This window comes from Sinohyriopsis cumingii, chromosome 10 (assembly GCF_028554795.1).
Source record: "Sinohyriopsis cumingii isolate HCF-2022 chromosome 10, ASM2855479v2, whole genome shotgun sequence".
Taxonomy (NCBI): Eukaryota; Metazoa; Mollusca; class Bivalvia; order Unionida; family Unionidae; genus Sinohyriopsis; species Sinohyriopsis cumingii.
In genome coordinates this window covers 21920585-21944949 of record NC_142970.1, presented here as the reverse complement: position 1 = coordinate 21944949, position 24365 = coordinate 21920585, and the positions used below count along the sequence as shown (strand labels likewise).

The window sequence follows — 24365 nt, the reverse complement described above, 5'->3', positions numbered from 1 at the left end:
CAGACAATGTTGAGGCTTTCTGGATAAATAGTCTACGGACACTGCTTTCCAGAATTTGGACTTACTTAGCCAGAGCTATAAAAGTAATGTAAAAGAAGTTTGAAAACACCTTAATGGGTGTTGCAAATGAGCTGCAAGCAGCTTTGTAGAGAATTAATGCTGATGAGAGGAAAACTCAAAGAACAAAAGACTAATTATCACTATCACATAACTGTTGAGAATTTTGGACAAGGTGATGCGAATAATTTCTTTACACCAAGAGAGGCAAGTCAATCCTCAGATTAGCACTAAAATGTCAAGACCTGTCCAAAGAGATATGCAGATGGGAAGTCTGTCATCAGAAAGTGATAGTGAATCGATCGACACATCTAGTGCAAACAATCACATCAGCATTATAAGGGTGAAGGGCGAGGGAAAGCACAAACCCGAAGTTACCACCGATTATTGGAAAAGAGAGCTGGAAGGCGTGGCTATACAGATTTGATGAAGTTGCCTTTGTCAGAGGTGAACATCAGATGAAAAATTAGACGAACTGCTTCCAAAGTTACAAGATGCTGCATGTGAATTTGTGCATGGACAATTGTCTCACAGACTACATGCAAATTATGAATCATTACACAAAGAATTAACCAGTCAAAATAGGATTATTGAAACAGCAAAAACATATGGCATCCTGTCAGTCACAGAGACCAGGAATATATGAGACTGCTGAAGAGTATGCCGCTGAATTGAAGACGATATATGACAAGGTGAATGACAAGCGTGATGAACAGACCAGACACGATTTACTGAGAAGGTTCCTTGACAGGATGATATATATTAAAGCTCACTTTCACTCTGAGTACCATATATAAAGAACCGAAAGATAGATGATGCCATATTTCAAATAGTAAACCTCCAAACATGTCAGAATAGAAACGAGAAGAGTGAAACACGAGCAGTCAACGAATACAGGTGTTCAGACACTGATGAAGATGGTAGTCTCGAGAATAAAGATGAAAATCAATCTACTGAGAAAAGAGTTGCAAGGGCAGCAGGGAAGAACAAGAATACAATCTTTAAGTGTCAACTCTTGCAAGAATCTGCAAGAGTTGACAAAGGCAACACTGAGAAGAAAGTTCAAAGACAGGTTTGGTTGATTTGGATAAGCTGAGGGAAGTAATACAATAAGAGATAGAGAAACAGACTGCTAATTTAACACAGAGTTATCATGCAAGTTCATAGAAACCAACATAAAGCAGGTTTGATAATTGTCACAAAGTAAACAAAGTTACCAAGATGGGTCACATGGTGAAAGGCAGAATTACCAATCATGCCATAAGGTCCGTTTTATTTGTGTTTTCCATCTCATTTCAAATGCGAATGCCCAATAAACCAGAACAGATATGATAGAAAGCGCACAGCAGATAAAACCTCCCAAACCGTCTCCGAATTAAGGACATTCAGAAGTGGCTCCATTGGCCAAGAAACAGTCCAGGTTTTAAAGGAAAATGATCTGATTAGTTATCAAATTCAGCAATTGTCCAATGAAGAAACATTAATATACCCATCAAGCTACTGGCAAGCTTTCTCATGTACCCACATTGGGCGAGCCCATGACTCTACCAGACGCAGAGTTCATGGTGAGCACTTTAGACCACACTGCCACTCGGGACCCCATTTAGCCACATAATCTGTTCCACACTGTACCCCTTTCCTGGAGCCATGGGTCGCTGAGTGGTCTAATGCTCTCACCTTTAGAGATCACTCACACATTTCACCTCTACATGAATTGGTTTTGGCTCAGTCAATTTAGGGTGCGAACACGCTTGTTGTTAGCGTTTATTGTTATTCCTCCACCAAATATACTGGCCAGGAAATATATGCTATAATTACTGAAAAATAGTGTTAAAACCCACAAACCAAATCAATCATGTCTTCCTCTAACCCGAACCGCCAGGTCCTGTAGTAGGTTTCCTGGCCAATGGCTTATATGGAACATGGAACAGATATCACTCACCATGTAGTTATGTTACAAAGCAGGTTAGCATGAAACAGAGGGTGATTAAAAGCCAACATGTGCATAAGAAAGCAAAAAGTAAGCGTGTTGTAAATTGCATAGAATTAGCATGTTTTTTTTTAGGATGAATAAAATGGTTAAAAAATGAATATGTTGCAAACAAAACCCTCTCTACATTATGCATTGTGTAACCCGCTAACTACATGTGCAAACAATTATATATTCAACATAAAAAACGCGCTTATTTTTAATAAAGCAAAATGAATACATTTTTTATGCATCAACAAGTTAATCTTATTGGCAGGCAAAAATCAAGTCACACTCTTTAAAACGTATGTATATAAATATTTTGCAGTATTTCTTTCAAAACTGTTTGTCCGAACCATGCCATGTCTGTCTTCAATTTGATGACCGCTTTTTGTGAAAATTATAATTCTATAGCTATTAGGCCGAGTAAAGATTATAATGTCTTCAGATATTTGTGTTCATTAAGCATTTAAAAAGCTTCCAGAAATAACAAACAAGGAGTTATGAATCTCATGTCAAATAAAATTTGTCTGCAAATGTATATGCAATATAAAATCAACATGATAATGGTCAAATTGCAATGGAATGAATATAGTTCAAGTCATATATCATGAAGTCAGTTCATGTATGTGGTGATTAAATAAGATAAGGCCATACATATTAACCAAACATAGGTCAATATATTGTAATGAGCAGGAAATCTAGATTAGAATTTTTGTTTAAAACAGTTAAAAATCAATTTCATTCGTCGTACAGCTTTCAGTGGTAAAGCAGCATAAGTGGTAATACTAATACTAGTGCCTGTACTTCGTAGATGGGGTTACGACATCCGAGCATGGTGGGTGGGTGTTGTCAACATTGTTGGACAATATGAATTTATTTATAAATACCCATTGTTATTCAATACCAGATGATGATTGGTATGATTCTTGGGTATATTTCATATTCCAATATAAATGTGATAATAAATCATTCAGTTAACACTTTCATTTCACAATGGTAGTATGTCAGAAATGCATGTATAACTGTCCTAGGTATTAGCCTCGTTACTAATTTTGGCAAATTTGGAATACTCCCCTCGTTATCTTGCATATACATGGAGTCGCGCACTACAGCAATCATTTTAAAGCTAAAAAATGAATTTGTACTGCAGATTTTCACCATTGAGGAATACATCATTTATGCACAATTAACTAACACTCTGGATTATATAGGTTTTTAATTACACTTTTTAATGTAGGAGTAGTTTTGTTGCTACCGGTAGCATGGTATGGTTGCTATTGCAAGCGCGCTAGCAAAATTTTCTCCTGTGGCTGCTACCCAGCGAACGGCAGAATATCCCATGTCCAATGCAGAATTCCGGGGGAGGTACAAAAGGCTTGTCAGCGTCTCTACCAGGACCTGTTCGGGTTTCCGAGGGTCAGGTCAAGACCTCCGTACGTTTAGACAGAGCGTGGGAAAATCTTTTACTATTTATTTTTACTACGAATACCATATAAGGAAGTAGACGAATGAAAGGTAACTCTTGTATTTATTATTTTGGCGTTAATCAGAATTCCTAGTTATTTCACAATATGTACATGAATAAATGCTAAGAAAATAATGTTTACTTTATAGAAAATTTTGGATAGATCTAAAACTAAGTTTTGAAATCTACATCTGTGTACTAAAACCTTTATAGATATTTTATTAATTGTCAGGATTTAAATCAGTAACTTCAGCTTAAATATCTATTTATCAGTTAAATAGTATTCAGACATCAATTTTAGGATTATGTACGGTCAAGTCAGTATTTCTTGAAAATCTTGCTCAAATAATGATGCATAATACATTTCAATATAAATAGGAACTATAATAATAACAGTAATAAGTGCCGGTTTGAAGATATATAAAATTAGTGTTTCTCAAGGCTCTTTTCTAAAGTTATTTGTTATATTGTAAAGATGTCGAGTGTTTCTCAAGGCTTTGTACTTCCGCTGTTAGTTATTTTGTTACAGCCATGAGTGTTTCTCAAGGGACCGTTTGAAATTAACATATATGAAATTAATGAAAGGTTAGCCAAAGTTCCAAAAAGTCTATCATTAAACAATAATTTTAATATAACATCTGAACATTAAACTTCGACATTGATAAATATTAATATCAATTTATATCATAAAAACTGTTACTTAATTTACTTGTGCGTGTCCACTTGCACACAACCACTGTGATATAAAATCAACGAGTTATTACTTGGAAGTGATGAACCTGATAGTTGAGTCAAGACATTTTAATGCTATGCAAGTTTGTGAATGTTAATAAATCCGATGAAACTTGAATTTGACTCTGCATTTCATCTCTAGTCCCATTCTTATTGTAAGGGTTCCCTACTTCATCAGAGACCTCTTGGAGAAATGGTCTAAGTTTAACTGGGCCTTTACTCAGATGAGATTTAATAAGCCATAGCAAGTCACTGAATAGTCACTGGTATTTTAACGTCCAACGCTATCCCGTAACAAAATCAAAAAGTTACATTCACCCATACAGTATGTATGTACTCATCTACTCGATTCAAATTTTCTATCTCAAGACTTTACTTACCACTAAATGAATGGATGATTACTTTCAAAATTTGATTATTCATAGTATTTTTGTTGTAATTTCCCAAATCAGAGATGATCAAATCTTGAGTAGAATATATACTCATGGCTGAGAATTTGGGCCTAAGCTATGTCTGTCTGTGACAACATTTCCAAGCATGTAGTGCTCTTAAAATTCAAAAGACGTTTAGCTGTTACAATTGTTATGTTTGAGAACTGGTAATAATCCTGTAGTAATTTAAAATAGAAATATATAGCTAAAAAAAGGATTTTTAGGAATAACTACAGTCTTATTAGTAATTCTAACAAAAATTAGCACCTCAGCAGCACGCTTCAGGAAGTCTCAACATGAATATACTTCATTTATTTATCGAAACCAAGTAAAATATAGAGCACTTCAATTGATATTACCAATAAATAAATATATAAATGAAATAAAACCATAACATTACATTGTTTGTTAACTGATGCTATTCAACAGCTTTAAGCGTTACATAATTGAAACAAATTTTACCAAAATATTCTTATGCTTATATTGAATATTGTATGGGACATGCAAAACATTAAAAAACATCTTCAAAAATTTCGAAGTTGAAATACCTTTCAATGGCAACATATTTAAAATGTCAGCCATGGTGGCCATATTAGATGTCATCTTGACCTAGTTTTCATGTTGCACTAACTACATATGATAATAAGTCTTCCCTTGAAAACCATATATCAATACAACTTTATGTTTACGATAAGTAGCGATAACGAGATTTTCACAATTGCTTCATTAGGGCTATACTGGATGAAAGAAGGGCACACGTTTTTTTTTTGGACCAAGTACAAGTGACAAGAGATAACGATGACAAGATTTTGAAGATGGTCAACATATTGAGGGTCAGATCAGCACCAATGTATTTAGGACCAAGTATAGATTACATTGAGTTTTCTGGTATAAAACCACATGCATATGTCACTTTTCACTTAGATGAAGTAACGAGAAGATTGTCAAGATTCTACCAAAATGGCCATGCAGGATATCTTTCCTAGTTAGTATCACGTGACGTGTTGGAATGTTCTCTTTGTGTGATGAATCTAGTTTTTCTAAGTTGCTGTGAGAGCGGCAGGTTTGTGGTTGTTCTTGGGATAAATATTGAAACTCATGTGTCATCTTTTTGTTTTTCACAAACATGACTTTTATTTAATATTTTTGATATTTTGTACAACACCATTGGGAATGAGGCTTCTGTTGCTATTGCATGAAAATTGGACCTCTGATTTCATGGATATATAGGCCACTAGATTCAATTGACCAACAAAGAAAACTAGACATTACTAGGTCAAATTTTGTCAACACGAGTTTTACTTGTAATTTTTGAGAAGATGAATTAACTTCCAATTGATTTTTACCACTGAGGAAGAATGTAAGGCCATTTCATTTTGTCAGGCTTATTAGTAAGCAGCTACCCCAATGTGGTTTATGTGAATTCCAAGTTTTCAATGGGCAATGCATTTTGACCCATACACAAACATATATTAAAAAGAATCAATGATGTGGGACAATAATCAGAGGAAAAAACAACTATTTCATATAACTTTCAGTTTAGAAGGAGTATCAAAAAGATTTAGATGGTGAACGCCAAAATGGCTACATGTTAATTGGATGCCATTTTGATATCAGACCAAATTGACATTGCAAGTGTTTTAGTGAACATCCCATGCTGACATGATGATCCATTCCGAATTTCAAGATGGCAATTGTGGTGGCAACATTGGATATCAAGTTGCAATGCTTTTATTTACGATCACCTAGTGTTGTTCCGGTTATCAGTTATAATCGATCATCACTTGCTTGAGCAAACTAAATAAATAAATCAATTGAGACACACTCTAATCGATTGTGTGAAGGGAGACTACTTCATTTCAGTTGTAAATCACAAAGGCTACTAAAACTCCCAGCCAGTAATGTTGATCTGAATTATTAATTCCCTCTACAACTACAGATATATAGCACCGGCATATTTCATAGGTGCAAAATTTCATGCTTAGGAACATAGTGTCATGATTACACGATCAAGTTGTTAAACTGTTGAGATAATTTGAACACTTTTGAGAGAAAAAAAACAGTTTAAATGTAGAATACTTTGTAGTATTTGTAAACAATGACAAACAAGCAAACCATGCCCTTCTATACTATAAATTATAGACACATCACATATGAATGACAGGATTTTGGGGGATGGCTATATTATTTTAGTTACATATGATTGTTCTGCCATAACAAGTTGCATTCATTTAACAAAGTTGTAGAACAAAACTAACACGAAATGGAACAAAAATGTAATAGTATTATCAGATTAAAGTAAACGTGTAATTAAAAGAGTTTACTCCTGTACATTTATTAACATCTGGAACTCTTTATCAACAGTATAACTGTATAACAAACAAAAATTTAAATTTGCTGTTAGTAACCAATTATAAGCGATTACCAGCTGGTTAAGTGGAACTGATTATCAGTTGTAAAGTTCTGTCTGATTCCTATCGCTAAGATCTACTATATCTTGGCATGAATGTGTCAGTAAATTTTCATGGCAATTCTCTATGAAGTTTAGGAATAGCATCGGATGATGGAAAAAGGGCCATCTAATAAAATCTTATGGTCTATAAATATACCAGTAGACTGCTATAAAAAATCTCACCAAAAATTGACCAAATGAAATTCAAGCACGGTCATTAATTTCAAGCTCCAACTTTCTCTTCATTTGCAACCTGTGTTATTTTTATCAAATATTCCCTGACTTTCAAATAGTGAGGGAAATTACCTCTCCCCCTAACTTTTCAGTTCTAATATAGAATAGACCCCAATTTAAAAGTAAAAATGCCTGAATAGTAATAAAGGTGTAACATCTAGGCATATCACACTTCAGAAGTTCTGTATTGAGATAGAGTCATATTGGAAGCTAGTTACCAGTACAGTGTGGTAAACTATATGAAACGCATGTATGAAGCACTTACATGTCCCAGTCCTTTCTGTATGGCTGTCTCCTCAATGGCAGGATGTCTTTTTTCATCGATCACTAGGACTTCTGAAGCTTTATGACTTCCTGCAGCAAAATAAAATTTGTCCCAGCTAATTGGCAATACAGCAAAATATTGAATGCGAATTAGGTATTTATTAAAATCTGTACAAACAAAAGGTTACAGTACAGTATATCCGGGAACAATTCAATTTTCATAATACAGCAGGTGCCTTTCTGGCCAAAAGTATTTTAGGAAATTCCAGATAAGACTGTTCTTTCTTGTTCAACCTGCTAAGTACTGAAAGCATCTCAGAATGACCACGGTGACTGGGGTGGGGTGGTGGTGCCTTAGAATAGCTTGAATGTCTTGCCCAATAAGATTTAAGGCTACTGGGCTCAACCCCGATTACATGTAATAAAAGGCCAAATTAATAGCAGTCGGACTTAACCTTACAATATTTCATTTAAGTATGTTTGTTTTATTTTCATAAAATTATTCCTCACGTTTTCAAACTGAAGTCAATAAGTAAAATTTATTGAAAGTGGTAGATATTCTTTTCTTTCTTCCTTATCGCTTGCAACTTTTTTCTACCACCCCACTGGAAAATTATGTGATTGTTCTCAGCTTTGGGGTGGGGAGAGTACAAAAAGTATATTTGTAACTAGGCTGATATAGTTTTAAAAAAAACTATGACTTCCCAATATATCCATTTATACTCCGTTTCAGATTTAATTACTAAAAAAGAAAGAAAAATGTCATATAAAAACTGCAGAAATATTGCTAATTTTGTGCACAAATTTCAATTTTCTACTCCGGGCTCAATCGCAATTCACAAAAATCAGCTTAATGAAAATCTAACTTTATTTTACAATATTTTGTTGGGGTTTGAGAATTTCAAGGAGGCCATTGTGGTAGCAATGTTGGATATCCAACTGTCAAATAGTTTCATTTAAGATCGACTATATTTTGGCATGGATGTGTCAGTACATTTTCATGGTAATTCTCTATGAAGTTTACGAAGAGAATCAGATGATGAAAAATGGGTCCTCCCATAAAATCGTCTGATGTATAAATATACCAGTAGGCTGCAGTAAAAATATGCACAAAAACACATTGACTAAATGAAATACAAGGACATTATTTTCGAGCTTCACCTGTATGTCTTCATTTACAACCTCTGATATGTATAAAATGCCTCCTCCACTTTTAAATAGTGAGGGAATTTACATCTCCCCCTAACGTTTTAGATCTAATGTAGAATACACCCTGATTTAAAAGTAAAAAGGCTTTAATAGTCTTAATCTGTATCAACAATTCATGTCACAATTCATACATTCTGTATTCTGATATGTGTCATATTGGATGTGACCTACCAATACACAGTGTGGTAAACTATAATAAATGCATGAATGAAGTACTTATATTTCCATGTCCAATCTCTATGGATGTCTCTTCAATGCTGGGTTGTTTTGTGTTATCTCTCATTAGTACTTCTAAAGCTTTGTGAATTCCTACAGCAAAATAAAAACTGTCCCATCTTATTAGCAATACCACCAAGATACTGAATTTCGAATGAGGTATTTAATAAAATCTGTACTAAACAAGATTACAATAAAATATATCTGGGAACAATTTGATTTTCACAGGAGGGATAGGGGCTCTTCTGGCCAAAGTATTTGTAGGAACTCCAGATAGGAATGTTCATTCTTGTTCAGCCTGTAAAGTAATGAAAGCATCTCACAATCACCATGTATGTGGGATGGGGGTGTCTTGAAATAGCTTGAATGTCTTGCTCAACAAGATATGAGGTAACTGAGCTCAGTCACAATTACATGCAATACAAATCAACCTAACAACAGGCAGACTTAATTGTACAATATTTCATTTAATTATGTTTTATTTTCATAAAATTATTCCTCACATTTTCAAACTTAATACATCAGTAAATAAAATCTATATAACTGGGTGGGTGGATATTTTTTTCTTTCTTCTTTTTCCTTCATAACTTTTCTCCCACCCCCTACTCCAAAATTGTATGATAGTTCTCTGGTTGGAGGGATAGTACAGTACTTACTCTTCTCTACTGATTTAATTAAATAAACATATTTTAAAGAAACCAAGAGCAAAACGTCATAGAAAATTCCCACAAATTACTAATATGATGCATCAATTTAAAATATTTAGCCTGACTGACGCCAATGAGCTCCAGCACTGTTATCTTGTGCATATTATGTACATAGATGATTTTCCTCAATAGCATGACTTAATATCTGACCTACTGAAATGTGTTTGTGTGCATGTGTATGTGTGTATGTGTGTGTGAATGTGTATGTGTGCATGTGTGTGTGTGTGTGCGTGTGAGCGTGTATGTTTCTTGAAATAGCTTGAGTGTCTTGCTCAAGAAGACATCGAGACCACCGGGCTCAATCCAATTAGTTCACAAAAATCAACTTAATAACATAGAAATCAGACTTAATTTATTTCATTTAACTCGGTTTATTTTATTTTTAAAAAAAATATTCACCACCTTTTCAAACATAAGTCAGCAAAACAGATCTGTAAAACGTGAGTAGGGTAAATATTTTTTCTTCCTTCTCTAATTTTCTTCATAATTTTTTTTTTTGACTACCCCACTGCAAAATTATTTGGTAATTCTGTAATGGGGTTTAAAAAATAGCTTGCATTCAGCTTGATAAAATTTATTCTTGTTCTTTTTGAAAATTAAACAACCATGGTTTGCATCATAAAGCTAAATAACTTATAAACATATAATGCATTTTTTAAAGCTAAAAGATTTAATTTTCCTTAAGTAATGTGACATTTGTAAAGTATCAACTAGTATTTCACAATTTCCGATGCACACAGATATAAATTATTTGATACAAAATGTAATAAGATGTAAAAGTTCAAAATTCATGGACGATTTCCTTATATACCCAACTACAGATTTCAATAAATAGAAACGGGGGAGGGGAAAAGAAAACTATCAGTCCTGGATATCGTTGGGCTCTAGCAGGGTTGTCTTGTGTATATTCCTATAATTTCTAACACCATTTGTTAGTAAAAGGTACAGAATTCCTAATGTTACGAATATAAAAGCAATTATTTGTCTAAAACGATGAAAATTTGCACAACTGTCTGGCAAATCATGCACTCGTCCACGTAAATATTAGGCCGTACTAGTAAGGAAAATAATGTGTATCTGGAATTATATCATGATATGTGTATTGCAAATATTGGAAGTTTTTTGCTGAAAATGGGATATTGTTGACGCATCTGTCTGTTTCTATATCTTTCCTTTGGTTTCAAAAATCATTTTATGTAACCGATAACATACCTCTGATTGACGTTATTTCATTTTTATTTTGTATGATTTGTTTTATTGACTGTTATATTGTGGCATAAATTTGCAATCACAAAAAGTGTATCAATATAAATTCATTGTTTAAGAATGGGAACATTTGTAGACCTGGCAAAAAAAAAATTTTTTTGGTATACGATCCAGATTAAACCAGACTGTATGGCACGCGCTTGGAATGAAAGCAACACCTGGTGGATAAACTCAGTACAAGATATAGTCGTCCTTTACTTGTTGATAAATTGTGTTTATAGGAATTGTTATTTTTATTTAGATATAAATGAATATATTATTAATAAATAGTACACATAAATGTAAATTACTTAACAATATTAAAGAGAACATATTACAAATTTTATAACAACAAATTACTGTTTTATTTATATGTGACTTCATTTCAACATGACAACTACGCGTGACGAAACTGTCATGTTGACATTTTGTTTTCTAAATTTAAAATTAATTCTTTGAGAATTGTCAATACATGAAGTTTATAATTTTATTGATGACGTCATTAAAAGTTTGTTATGTCAATGAAAAATATAAGAAAAACGAATTACCTTGATACCCTTGACGGAAAACAGTAATGTTCCTACTCCCAATGCATGTGCCATACAGATGTCCATTGTCCCAGAACATGGTAAGGAGACGCCGTGGAATTCCTTCTGTGAAAATGGCGACAAGTTGACATGAAGCTGTAAGTTGATGGATACAGAAATCAAGGAATCCATTACATACGAAAATATCCCCGTCTTCATTTATAACGATTGATGTTGGCCTTTGTAGACGTTGATGTTTGTATGTATATTTACATTGACTGGGATTCAAAATGTCAAATCCATATACACCAGTTATAGCGGATTTAACTCCAGCATTAGACGAGATGTAAATTATGTTGTCTCTTGTTGTCACACTACTCCATCCGTCCCCTTGACAAATCTGGTGAATTGTGTCAACATGTCCGTCGTCAAGTGACACAACACACCAGTACGTCGTGCCCTGTTTAACCCCAGTGACAACAAGGCTGTCATTCAATCTGACAACACCATAATATCTATCCAATAATCCCTGTATAGGTAAAGTCCTGGTCGTTTCAATATCATGTGACATGTCTGTAAAACCAATGGACATCATTTTTAGCAGACCGTCTCTGTGAAGGACACAGATTGTCATGGCGTCCATCAGACAGATGTCACGTGGTTCTGACTCCAGTCTGTCTGACGATGCCAGGAATGTTCCATCATGGAGTCGATGGATCTGGACTTTACCCGTCTTGTCGTTTAGGACGACTATCTTGTCCTGGCAGACGACAATAGAGCAGTAGAAGGGGAACTTATCAGCTGTGGAAATAAAGTGATATACACATGAATACACATCTGCAAACAAACAATTAAACACATATAATTACATTAGAACATGAAATGACTTGTACATCTGAAGTGTGAAAAGACTGATACATTAATTATAATTAATTATATTTATGACTTTAAAAATTAATTCCTGTTAAATGTATCATACTTATTATATTGTTCTAAATTTAACTGTCAAAACATGGCAATGGTCGCGGTGTTCGTATGTTTACTCAATTTGCATGTGTATATTTATATTAAAATACTAAAATAATATTTATATTTATGTGATATAAACATTAAAATAATGCATAATATAATCGTTGACATACATCTACACAAAAATACTACACATGTATAATTTAAATACCAAATAACTGACCATTAGAATTGTTGTAATGGCGTCATCATTTTATTATCATTACAAGAGAGATTGACAGCAGACATCACACAGACCTAGTAATCACACTATCATAGTTCTGTGGAGCATTTTAGTAAATTGATGATACCAAAAAATATAGTGTTAACAGGTTATGTGTGCAAACTGCTATTATCTCTCTATCATTTGAAGAAGATGTTGTATTAAATACATACAACAAATAATTATACATTTCCTAAACTCAAGGCACTTAACCTGAAATCATCCAATAACCATACATCTATTTAATATGCATGGAATGACAAACTGAGACATGTAACTTACTTTGCCTCGGCGACTTAATATCCTACCTACCCACGCCCTCCAAACATGGAAGAACATATTATAACCTGTGTCATAACCAGGAAGGTATTAAGATCACCACGCTACAATAATCATTTTATGACAGGGTCCAGCCTTGCCCCTGTGTCATAACATCGAAAACAGTATGATCCCTGGTTTTACAACTAAATACACGCTTGTTAGGTATGAAAAGCCAAATTAATATATGCAATCAAAATTGTATCTGGGGTACATCCTTACATTTAGTAACTTATCTCCTGGGCCATTGCTTGAAAAGTATATGGAAAATGTTGTCATCCACGTAGTCATTGTGCACAGAAAAGGGACATCATCACAAAAAAGGGAGTTTGGATTGGAATCAAAATGATAAAATGCACGAGAAGACTACCTGTTTTGCAAAGACAGAATACTGGATGTTGGTTATAATGGGTGGATTTTTTTTATAAATCTGTCATATCGGCTGCTAAAGTAAAAATAATAATTTTGATTGAATTTTAAACAATACATTTACAAAATTAAGGTCGCTTCGACGGCCTCTGACTATTACGGGATCGCAACATAAATTTTATACTTGTTTTTTTTTTTAATTGCAAGGAAAAAGATCTGTGCGTTTAATTTGTCTGTGAAAGTATGAATAATTTAATCCTGGTTAATGAGATTTCCTTCATACATGGAAAAATTGTTCAACAATATTAGCGCTTGACTTACAGAAACTGAGAAAGAAAAGGGAGTAGGATAAACTAAATTAAATAATAATTCTCTAACATTTCCCTGACATATTCAACATTTATTCGTTACCCTATATGCATGTACTACTCTGAGTATTTCAATAAAGTTGGTGTTAAGAAACGTCTTCATTCATTTACTTTGCTGCATTTTCTTACACTGGGCTGCCTGCCTTGGAGTATGACGTCTGCACTGAAAAGATTGCTGGCGGAAACATGCAACATGGAGAAACGTACTTATTTACAAATCCGCGAAGCACGATGTACTAAAGTTTACATGAGACATGGGTCATAACAGTGGTAGCTATTTATTCTGGCAGAGTTTGAGTATCGAGTTTAGAAGGCGCGCGTGTCTTTAACCATATTACACAAACTCCGCCCACTACATCACTCTCTGGGAACAATAACGATGTCAAACATAACGGAAAACGGATTATACACAAGTTTATGTTTTAAAGATTGCATTTATTCGTAAATTAGGAAAATATAATATACAACAAAAATAAGCTTTCAAGTATTGAGATTTAACCCAGGCATTGTTTACATTTCACAAGGAAATATATGAATCATAATTAAGTTTATAAAGCAAGATAAACCGAAGGGTTTCAGAAGGTTTTTACCTACAACTTTCATGTGTTACAGATCATCATCTTCGTCATCATCATCATTGTAATTCTCTTCAAAGAATTTTTTTCCTGTCGCAAATTAAAAGTCAGTAAGCATTTACTTTTAAACAGACGAATATTTTCCATGGTGATTAATTATTTCCGCCATTCTTCCATTGGTCAGTTCTTATCACCGGAATTCCTACACCTACTGAGAGGTGATTGTCATACTTAATATTATGATTTAATAATAATAATAATAATAATAATAATAATAATAATAATAATAATAATAATAATAATAATTTAACGAGTATAATGCAATTGTCCATGAAAGACAAATCTGCCACGTGGTCCTCAATTTATTTAACTTGTTATGTTAAAAAAGGCACTTACACTCTAGTATAATCGCACACGTACTCACAGATTTAAAATGAATTCATATGTTTAACTATACTGGTCAACAGCTATGTAAATGAACCATATACTATACACAAGTATACACATTTAAATATCCGAAGTCGTATATAAAATAGTCCGATTAATCAAAAAACCAACACCCAACTCTATGATCTGTGTTCATACGATGGACAATATCTAAACTGCCAATCAATATCATCTAGGGTGAGGGGCTGATTTATCGGCCTAGTATATACATACATCGATTAAAAACATGGACATATTATTTCTGGATACAATTATATCATTTTCTATTGCGAGGCTTTAATATGCCATTCCATTGATCAAGACATATTTATTTATTTTTTGGCGTTTTCTTAAATATATTTATTTTAAAATTATTTCATTCTTATTACCTCACATTATGCAATTGCATGATATTTGGTAACCGGATGTATTTTATATCCCGGGCATTTCGGGATAACCCTTATCATGTGGCGTCTAACAGCCACATCTTCCATTAACCAAATATCATTCAGATATTCCATCATCATACTTTGCATTTTCGGTGGTTTTATTTCTAACCAAATTTTTCACATTCCTTCCCATCTTACTCACAAGTATTTTATTATAATTTGCACCTATCCTGTTTTGTTAATTCCTTCCTAAGCTATTTATATGTTTTCTTTTATCTAGATCCCATCAATGTTGTTGTCTCTAAATTTTAGAATAATTTCCTTTATATATCTAAAGTGTCTTGGTACTTCTTACTATTTTTTTTTAGAAAAGGTTGTTTCTATAAATATCCATTCGCTTTATCAAGTATTTCTTTATCTAAATTATTTAGTCTTTTATTATCGAAATATATGAACTTTCAAATTTAATTCATATTTGAAAAGAATTATGTTTTGGCCATTTGTGCTCGCTCCATTATATATAGTGGCATTAGGGGCCAGATATCTACATTTTGTTTTATTTTTTTTTTCTTCTCCACATCTGTTTATGGTTTTCTGTTTCTCCATTCTTTTCAAAGACCACTCCAAGAGCGTAAGCTTATCTTTATGCAAGTGAGGTGGGAGTACAGTCTGATTCTTCCTCCAGTTTCTTAATGTTAAGATCTCTATTTTCTCATGATCAATTTTCAATCCAGACGCTTTCAAAAAATTTCAAATTTCTTTTGGAGATACTTAAATGCAGATTGCGTCGCTAACATATTAATCCCTGGCGACGAGCTAATGTGGCAGGAGGTAATAGCATCCTGCCTAGCACTGTGGTGTCATGTTCATACATTATACTGTAATGACCATGGCTGGAGTCACGATGATTTGGATACTACTTTCAGTGTTTGCTTCTATTAAGTTCATTTTTTATAAATATGGTGAATATGAATATGAATTAGATAGTTCACTTATAAAGCATAGCAATTATATTAACTCTAATGTCTACGAACTGTCAAACTAGCAGCCAATCCAGGCAACCGATCTTAACATATTTAACCTATTTTCGAGGTAGAGGTTCTTTCGGTAAAACGTCTTTGAAAGTGTGTCATAATGTTTTCAGAGCGTACTGTTTAGCTTATCAGCGACAAATAGTATCTTCTCATGGTATTAGTATTTGCAATCTATGTAAAATACCTACAAAATCATGACTAAGAAAGTCCATGTATATCCATGTATCACGATGTTCGCCATCTTGGATTAGCACAAGTGTTTCGTATTTAGATATTCTATACTTTCGCATTCGCAATTATTCTCTCTAATGATATAGGCTACTGTAAGAAGGTAATTTGTATGTTTTATTGATAACATGATTGCGATACCGTTGTACTGATGTCTGCAACTAATGTTTTGATGTTACAGTAGCAGTCGTCTGCATTGAGTGCAGAGCCCGCGTCTACATGAATCGATTCAATTATTCAAGACTTAAATTATCATCATAAAGTTTAATTTCACATAAGCTTGAGCTTATAAAATGTTCTTATTCATTTAATAGACAAGCCATACAGTATTGAAATACTTACTGTTATGTAATTCATGTATTTGTATAGATGACATGTTATACCATGGGGATGTCCATTAATAATCTCAACAAGTTTAAGGCAATTTTTATCCCCTCTCTCCCCTTGTCAACAACTGTCAAACTTTCACTGACCTCCCTAATACAATTTACCCCTCCCCTACAAAATAACACTATTTTATACGGCTGGCTTTTATGCTAAAAATAGAATTATGGAAATTAAAAGGTCTACACAAAACTTTTAATACACTTTTTACTTGTTTTACAGATTTCAAATTGACTATAACGATATGAATTCATGAAATAATCGAGAGTTTATATTCTAGCTTCTATCAGCTTCCCATGGGGGAGCCAAATGTTCCTCAATTGTTATAATGGACATAGCGGCTGATTCAACGCACCGATTAATTTCCTAATTTTTGATTTATTAAATTTATTGTAAACAATAACATTGTTGACGTCAATTTATCTTGAACTACTCCCTCCCCCATGTCAACAAATGTCAAACTTTTTCAAACCTGCTCCCCCCATTTTGTTGACATAACTAATGGACGAACCCCATGCAAAAGACTGTATTGTTTACAATGCAATACACGGCACACCATACAAGACATTGATTGGTTACATGGGTTGCCGTGCATTCAGCGATTAGATGAATTGTGTCACGTGGTGTCTGTGGGAAGGTTATAAATAGCGGAGCGCTGTCATTGTTGGTCAAACAACTGATGAGTACAGTCGGCGCCAAAATACAAAGTGACACAAGAAAAAGCGAAGCTTCAAGCTAATACATTTTGGATCTTTCAAAATAGCACATTTTACAATATCAGATTAACAAGAATAATACAATAATAATATATTTATTCCACTAAAAAATAGATTGTAACAGTTGTCTCCCACCACACCTGACAGCCCCCCTTCGACTTTGTTATATTATAATTACATAATCTGGTTGTACACAATAACTATAGCTCTTATTTATTATTTATTTATTTTCATAATTCATTAAACATTGTCAAATTGTTCTTGATTTTTTAATGATGATATAACCCTTCTTCCGTCGCCCCAACCCCGAGCTTTTGACCTTTTCTAACATAACACTATCAGTTCATATGTACAAACATAAAAATATGTAGCACTCTTAAGGACCAAGAAGAGCCTTACAATACACTAAAGTAGGTGCTATTATAGAAAGTTAGACAGTTGCAGCTCTACAATGATACCAAATAATCTGGAATGTCTAGTTGCACTACAAAATACAGAGGGAAAAAACTCAATTTTTGGACCCGATTTGTTTTTCTACCTAATTTTCACCCTTGGTCGGAATTAGATTTTGTGTCTGGATTTCAGACTTTTTGGTCACAGATCTAATGCAAACCGGTATGAACTGCAATCAGACAGATGAACCTTTGCAAAAAGTAGGGTAAGATGGGCATTTGGAATAAATAGTGGTCGCGAAACAAAAAAAAATGGGTCCGTTTAGCAACAAAAAATAGATATAAAAAATCCATTTTTTACTCTTCTGCTCATGCGTGAGCCAAAGAGCCAATGGAAAACGATGTTTCTAACACAACCAGGCAGTACTTTATTGGAAGATCACATGGAATTTGGTGTTTTCGGATGTATTCAGCAAAAGCTTTCAAAATGTGTTTCCTACTCGAATTTCAGGCGAAAACGACAAACACCTCCAGGGATTAATGTGTTAATAAGTTGGTACAATCGTCTGCATGTTAAAGCATTAACTGTCAAAATATTGCAATGATCGTGATTGTTGTCGTCGTTAATTTGCCAATATATGCATATTTATATCAAAACACTAAAATAACTTGTACATTTACGTGATATAAATGTTAAATGAATGCATAATATAAACGTTGACATATACCAACACAATCATAATATACATGTATAATTTAAATACTAAATAACTGCCATTACAATCGTCATAATGACATCAGCATTTTATTATTATTACAAGAGAGATTTGCATCAGACATAACACAGACCCAGTAATCACACTATTTTAGTTCTGTACGGTATTTTAGTAAACTGAAGATACCAACAATAGCGTTTTTAACAGGTTCTGTGTGGAAACTGATATTGTCCCTCTGTCATTTGAAGAAGATGTTGTTGTACAGTTTAACGCCATTTTTCAGCACACGATAGGCTATACATGGCGGCCAGTATCAATGGTGGAGGAAAATCCCAGGGAAACCCCGGAAATTACCACCGACCCACGAGAAGGTGTTCTATTAAATACATACAGTAGTAGTGAAGTGGAATATGACCCGAGATGTATGAATCACGTGTCATGTTTTACGCCGGGGTCTATCCTAGAACAAATAATTACACGTTTCCATTTGAAGAAGGTGTTATATTAAATACATACAACAAATAATTACACCTTTCTTAACTCAAGGTACTTAACCTGAAATCCCTCAATAACCATATATGCACTTAATATGCATGGAATGACAAACTGAAACATGTAACCTACCTTGACTTGGCGACTTAATTTTCTGCCTACCCCCGCCCTCCAAACATGGAAGAACATCTTAGCACGTGTGTCATAACGAGGAATATATTAAGATCACCACGGCTCAACAATACTTTTATCACAGGGTCCACCACCGCCCCTCTTAGAAACAAAACCAAATACACTGTACCAGCAAAGATCATCTGTGTGTTGGAGCATTTATATTTTTCCCTTAAATTAGGGATGCGTATCCCTACTATTTTTGGATTATTTCTTATTTTGTGACTGAGAATTTAAATTGCTATTGCATATAATAGCATTGATAGTGGGCACTCTGCCTCAATGACCTTTGTATTTAAAATTCGTCCGTAAAATATACATTTATCTGTCGTCTTGAGGCTATTCCATTATACAGGATTTGGTCCATTTCCGAAAATCATCTACGAAAGCAAATCTTTCCACTACATTTTGTATTTAGTTCCATTCTAATTATCTATGTCTTTCTCTGGATCAAATAGTACCATGGCACACTTTTGTCCTGTTTTGTTTATATAGTCCATTATTGTTTTGTATTTAATATATTATTTTGGATGTCTCTCCCTTTTTCTCCGCATATCTGGTTTTCATTAATTATTCTTCCCATTCCTATTTTCACTCTGTTAGATTGTATCCGACTAAGAATTTTGCAATCATTGTTTAGTAGTGATACTGATCTCCAGTTTTTCAGTTTTTCTCTGTTGCTCTTTCCTTTATAAAATATTGTGATTATTCCTTCTTTCATTGTTATAGTCATTACCTCCTCGATAAAAATATTGTTATGCAGTGATTCCAGACTCGATCCCGACTCAACCTGGATTTTTTGATATAATTCCGAAGTGATTGTATATTTACCTGGTGATTTCCCTGTAGCCAGAGATCTTACAGTTTTTATTATTTCTTTACTTGTCTTTCAGATCTATTTTAACTTTTAGTTTTTTCCTTTCTTATTTTTAAGAACTGTATCAATATGTTTTTAATTTTCTTTTTTGCGTGTCCCATTCTTGTGTTTTGTCCTTGTTCCTTTCCTCCAAAAACGATTTTAATTCCTAATTATTTATATGGTCAGACACATTTTATTTGGTGATTATACATTCTGTATACGCCCTATTTCCATATTCAAATGTATATTCCGTCCATAAATTATTTAAAATCCTGTATATGTCTGTCAATTTGTGTTGTTTCATAAAGGTTTCAGTTTCCCCCATATATTGTTTATCACTGGTTGTTAAATCTGAGGTTATATCTATTATGTCTTCTATCCAGTTAAAATCCCCCACCCCCTTATGAAATTATCCATCATAAAGTGTTCCAAATAAGTGCTTAAATTGTCAATTAAAATCAGATTTTTTCTCCCTTGTGGAGGGAAATAAACATTGACTAAGTTCCAATTGTTAAATTTGATGTGAATCATTCGTCCCTTCAAAAATGCCCCCTCATTTGCTCTTTTTCATGTTCCACCCCTCTTATTTGTATTACTAATACTATTCCTCCTCTAAGATCATTACGGTTTTCATTGTTAATTAACATATATTTAGTTGTCTCTCTAGTCTAGCTTTCATTTCCGGTGTAGTTTCACTGTTTGCTGCTTGAATAAAAGTAACATCATATTCCTTTATTTTCATTTTTAATTTTTTTATTTATCTTCATTATCCCATTTGCGTTTATAGATGCAATACGGAAGTTTTTTCTCCATTTCGCATACTTTAAGTTAGCCGATTCCGTTATTTTTATGCCACTATTAATAAATCTCTAAATTTTAGTTTATCGGTTTTTCCTATAAATTATGTATTATTTTCAATCTTTCCCCTCTATGCCACAACTTCTCTTTGTGACAGTATTTCATTTATTTATTTACTGTCAATTTCGATTATTTCTTTACTGTCACTTTCATTTATTTCTTTGCTGTCAGTTTCATTTATTTCTTTACTGTCAGTTTTTCTTGTCCAGTCTATTGGTTTGTATGTCCCATTTGTTCCCGTTTTGTCTCCGCTTACGTTCGTTTCCATTCATGTGTCATGTTTCCATTAAAATTGTCTCAGCTAATGGTGAGTCATTTTGAGTCTGTTTTTCCTGAGCTTACCGATTTATTTGTATTTATTGTTTAATTTTTGTTTCAATTGATGTGTGGGCATTACTGTATATGGTGGGTCTTTTTGCAATGATTATCCTATAGAGAATTCGTCCACTTCTTCTATTTGGAGGCAGCGGTTGAGGTTAGGGATTTCAGATCTATCAGATCTACTAGCCCCCTCCCGTTCCGCCTCCTCAATCATTTCCTCTTCTTCCTCTGATGAAGAAATTCCTTTCTTTACTATCAACTTCTAGAGCATTGAAACCTATTAGTTCCTAGTGTGCTTTCTTTTCTTCCCCTTTTTGGGGGTGAGGTTTTGGGGATTTTAATGTTTTCCCACTCTAGATCTTTGCTAGTACTTGGTTCTGTTTCCAAAATCGCATTATCGATACTCGGCGCTTGAATGCCATAAGCCACTTCCCCTGTTGGGATTAAAGGGCTGTCATAAATTGTGTTAATTGCTGGATTTTGCAAAATCATGTTTTGAGTTTCGATATTTTGCAATTCTTCCCTTAGTTCTTGCACTTCTAATGCTACATTGTTTTTTGTACTTGTTTACACTGTTTGCGTACATCTTATGCGCTGATGGATTTTTGCACTCTTTCGGATTATGCCCTGAATTTTTTAATTTTTTTTTTTTGGGGGGGGGGGAGAAGGGAATGAGTGTATTTTGGACATATCCGGTCTGCTTCGCAACCTCTGTACCATGTTTTCAGCAGAATATCCATGGTGTTGAAATAGGTTGGAATTTTATGAGCGTCTTCTTTAACTATGGTTAGGATTTTAATTCCTGTCTGTACCATTTGAAAATCCCATACTGTTGCTCTAAGACTTCTTACTTTGATTTTAATGTTTGTTTTCCAGTTTACTTACTAATATATAATTTCCAGTCTTTATGTGGATACAAGATACTTAGATGCCTTTCACTTTTGCCTTTACCTCTTGTATTATTGGAGGAGCTACTGAAAGTTTGGCTGTATATCCCTTAATTTCTGATTTTTTTATTTGGAATTTTTGGATTTTCGATTTTCTTAATTTCTGAAATTGTGGCTGTATAGCCCTTAATTGTGGCTGTAGAGAACATTAATTTCCATTTCTGTGAAATCTAGCAAGGGCACGTTGTAGTTTTGTCCAGGTAGAGAATGAATCTATTTCTCCCTCCCCAGGTTTGCAAGCCTACAATGTCATTGGTGTTAATTCATTTGGATTTGCGTGCTCTTAGAATGTCAGCTTGTCTGGAGCACTCATTTATATCCCCAAAATCTATCTGCTGACAGCTCTGATAGTGATATGCGACCATCGTGTGTTGGTCCCATCTCCCTTTTAACTTTGTCGCAGAGAAGTTATCCAGCTTTGCCCCTTTGTATGGGGATGGTTGATATAGTACTTATGAGTATATCTTACCTTATGTACCTGAGTATATAAGAAAAGTATTTGATGCGTTGTGCTCACAGGTGTAGTGTCACAACAGAAAACATCACAGTATTGATCCATGATCTACTGCAACGTTGTTGTTGTTGTGATTATAGTTTTTAACGTAGCTTTAACAATTTTTCAGTCATATCGCTACGATAGTCTGCAATGTGGCAGTTTATTGTGATGTCTAGCACTAGGGTAGGCTTATCTAAGTTTTGTTCTTTACCAATTCCTTCCTGTGCACTTTCGGTTTTGGGAGGGTGGAAGTGGGGGCACCAGACAGATGCCCCCAATTAAATAAAATAGAAAAGCATTTTTACGTGTTCGTGCTGCCCCCTTAGGTGTGTATGTTTGTATTTGTTGCTTGTTGTGGACTTTCGGGCAGTTTGTTTCGTGCGTGCCATTACAAATACAACTCGGAAGATTTTACTTCTCAGGAATGAGAAAATAATTTTCTTTGGCAAATTCCTGATTGTTTCTATTGGTGCAGTCTAAAATAGGGGAAGCCACTAACGATTCGTTTAGTGTACAATCTGTCCCTAACGAGCCCATAAATCGGTGGAGTGAGAGAAAGCTGGATGAAAACCTTGAACCAGGTGACCTATAATTATCTGGTTCGTTATAATATTATGTCTATACATTCCATGGGATTTTTATACCGTGTTAAACGACACCAATGATACAAAGTTGAAATAGCTTGTACATTTCGGTTTTACCTTTGTTAAAGCTATTTATCGGGAAGTAATTTACTTAAAAATCAAATAGAGTAAGGAAATCCTGATTAGCGTGTAATGTCAATAGATGAATGTCCTAAAGCACAAATACAACACGAAGTTTTTCACATCTTGAAAACAAGATGTAATATTTAAAATCACGGAATCAGAAGACTAAACACATTATATTTTATTTTCAATATTTTCTTCTTTTCAGGGCATCCAAAATATTGTTTAGTATCGTTAGGTGGGACGGAACCCTGGTGGATACGAAATATTTGCTACCGATATGTTTGTAAAATTATAGGGCCCTTTAAGGTGGCGGTCTACAATCTGCTATTTGAATAGGGTTAGAATTTAATGGAAAATAATTTACCAACTGGTTTTTATTGCTATTTAAAAGACCTTGTATATCTCAGGTATGGTTAAAACAACGTTTAGATCTTTTTACTTTGCTGTGTGATTGGTGGTTGGAATTTTCTTTAGTTTGGTGTATGATTGATGGGGGTGATTTGTTTATAGTGTTTACAGCTTGGCCTTACTTCAGATGCGCACCTATCGAACAACTGTTAACTCCACTTTGTCATTTTGACTTCCTGGACTTTCAAAGGTAAATTATAAAATAAGAGCTGAAAACTTATTTTATTTTCATTTTATGTATCTGTAGTCTATTTGTTGAACTTGTGTTATTTAGTCTGGCAAAATTCGTTGAACTTGTAGAAGCTGGTGTTATTTAGTCTGGCAGAATTTGTTTTCCCTAATTTATTAAATTTTAATGATTTTGTAATGTAAACTAATTGAGGCTGATATTTCGAGCATATGGGAGCGGTGGGTATGGTTAGCTGTGTGTATAGATCATGTGCAAT

At 33.9% G+C, this 24365-nt stretch overlaps 1 protein-coding gene across 2 annotated transcripts in view; it reads right to left on the bottom strand.

The window, feature by feature from the left end:
• The window catches only part of LOC149789706 (uncharacterized), a 127433-nt gene that overhangs the window by 80412 nt on the left and 22656 nt on the right, over positions 1–24365 (bottom strand). For both annotated transcript variants that reach the window (XM_089971709.1, XM_089971710.1), the window contains exons 3-4: positions 11533–12312; positions 7609–7697 (exon numbers count right to left, since the gene is read on the bottom strand). In XM_089971709.1, the coding sequence (XP_089827835.1) occupies positions 7609–7697; positions 11533–12312 (869 nt within the window). The remainder of the gene's footprint in view (positions 1–7608; positions 7698–11532; positions 12313–24365) is intronic.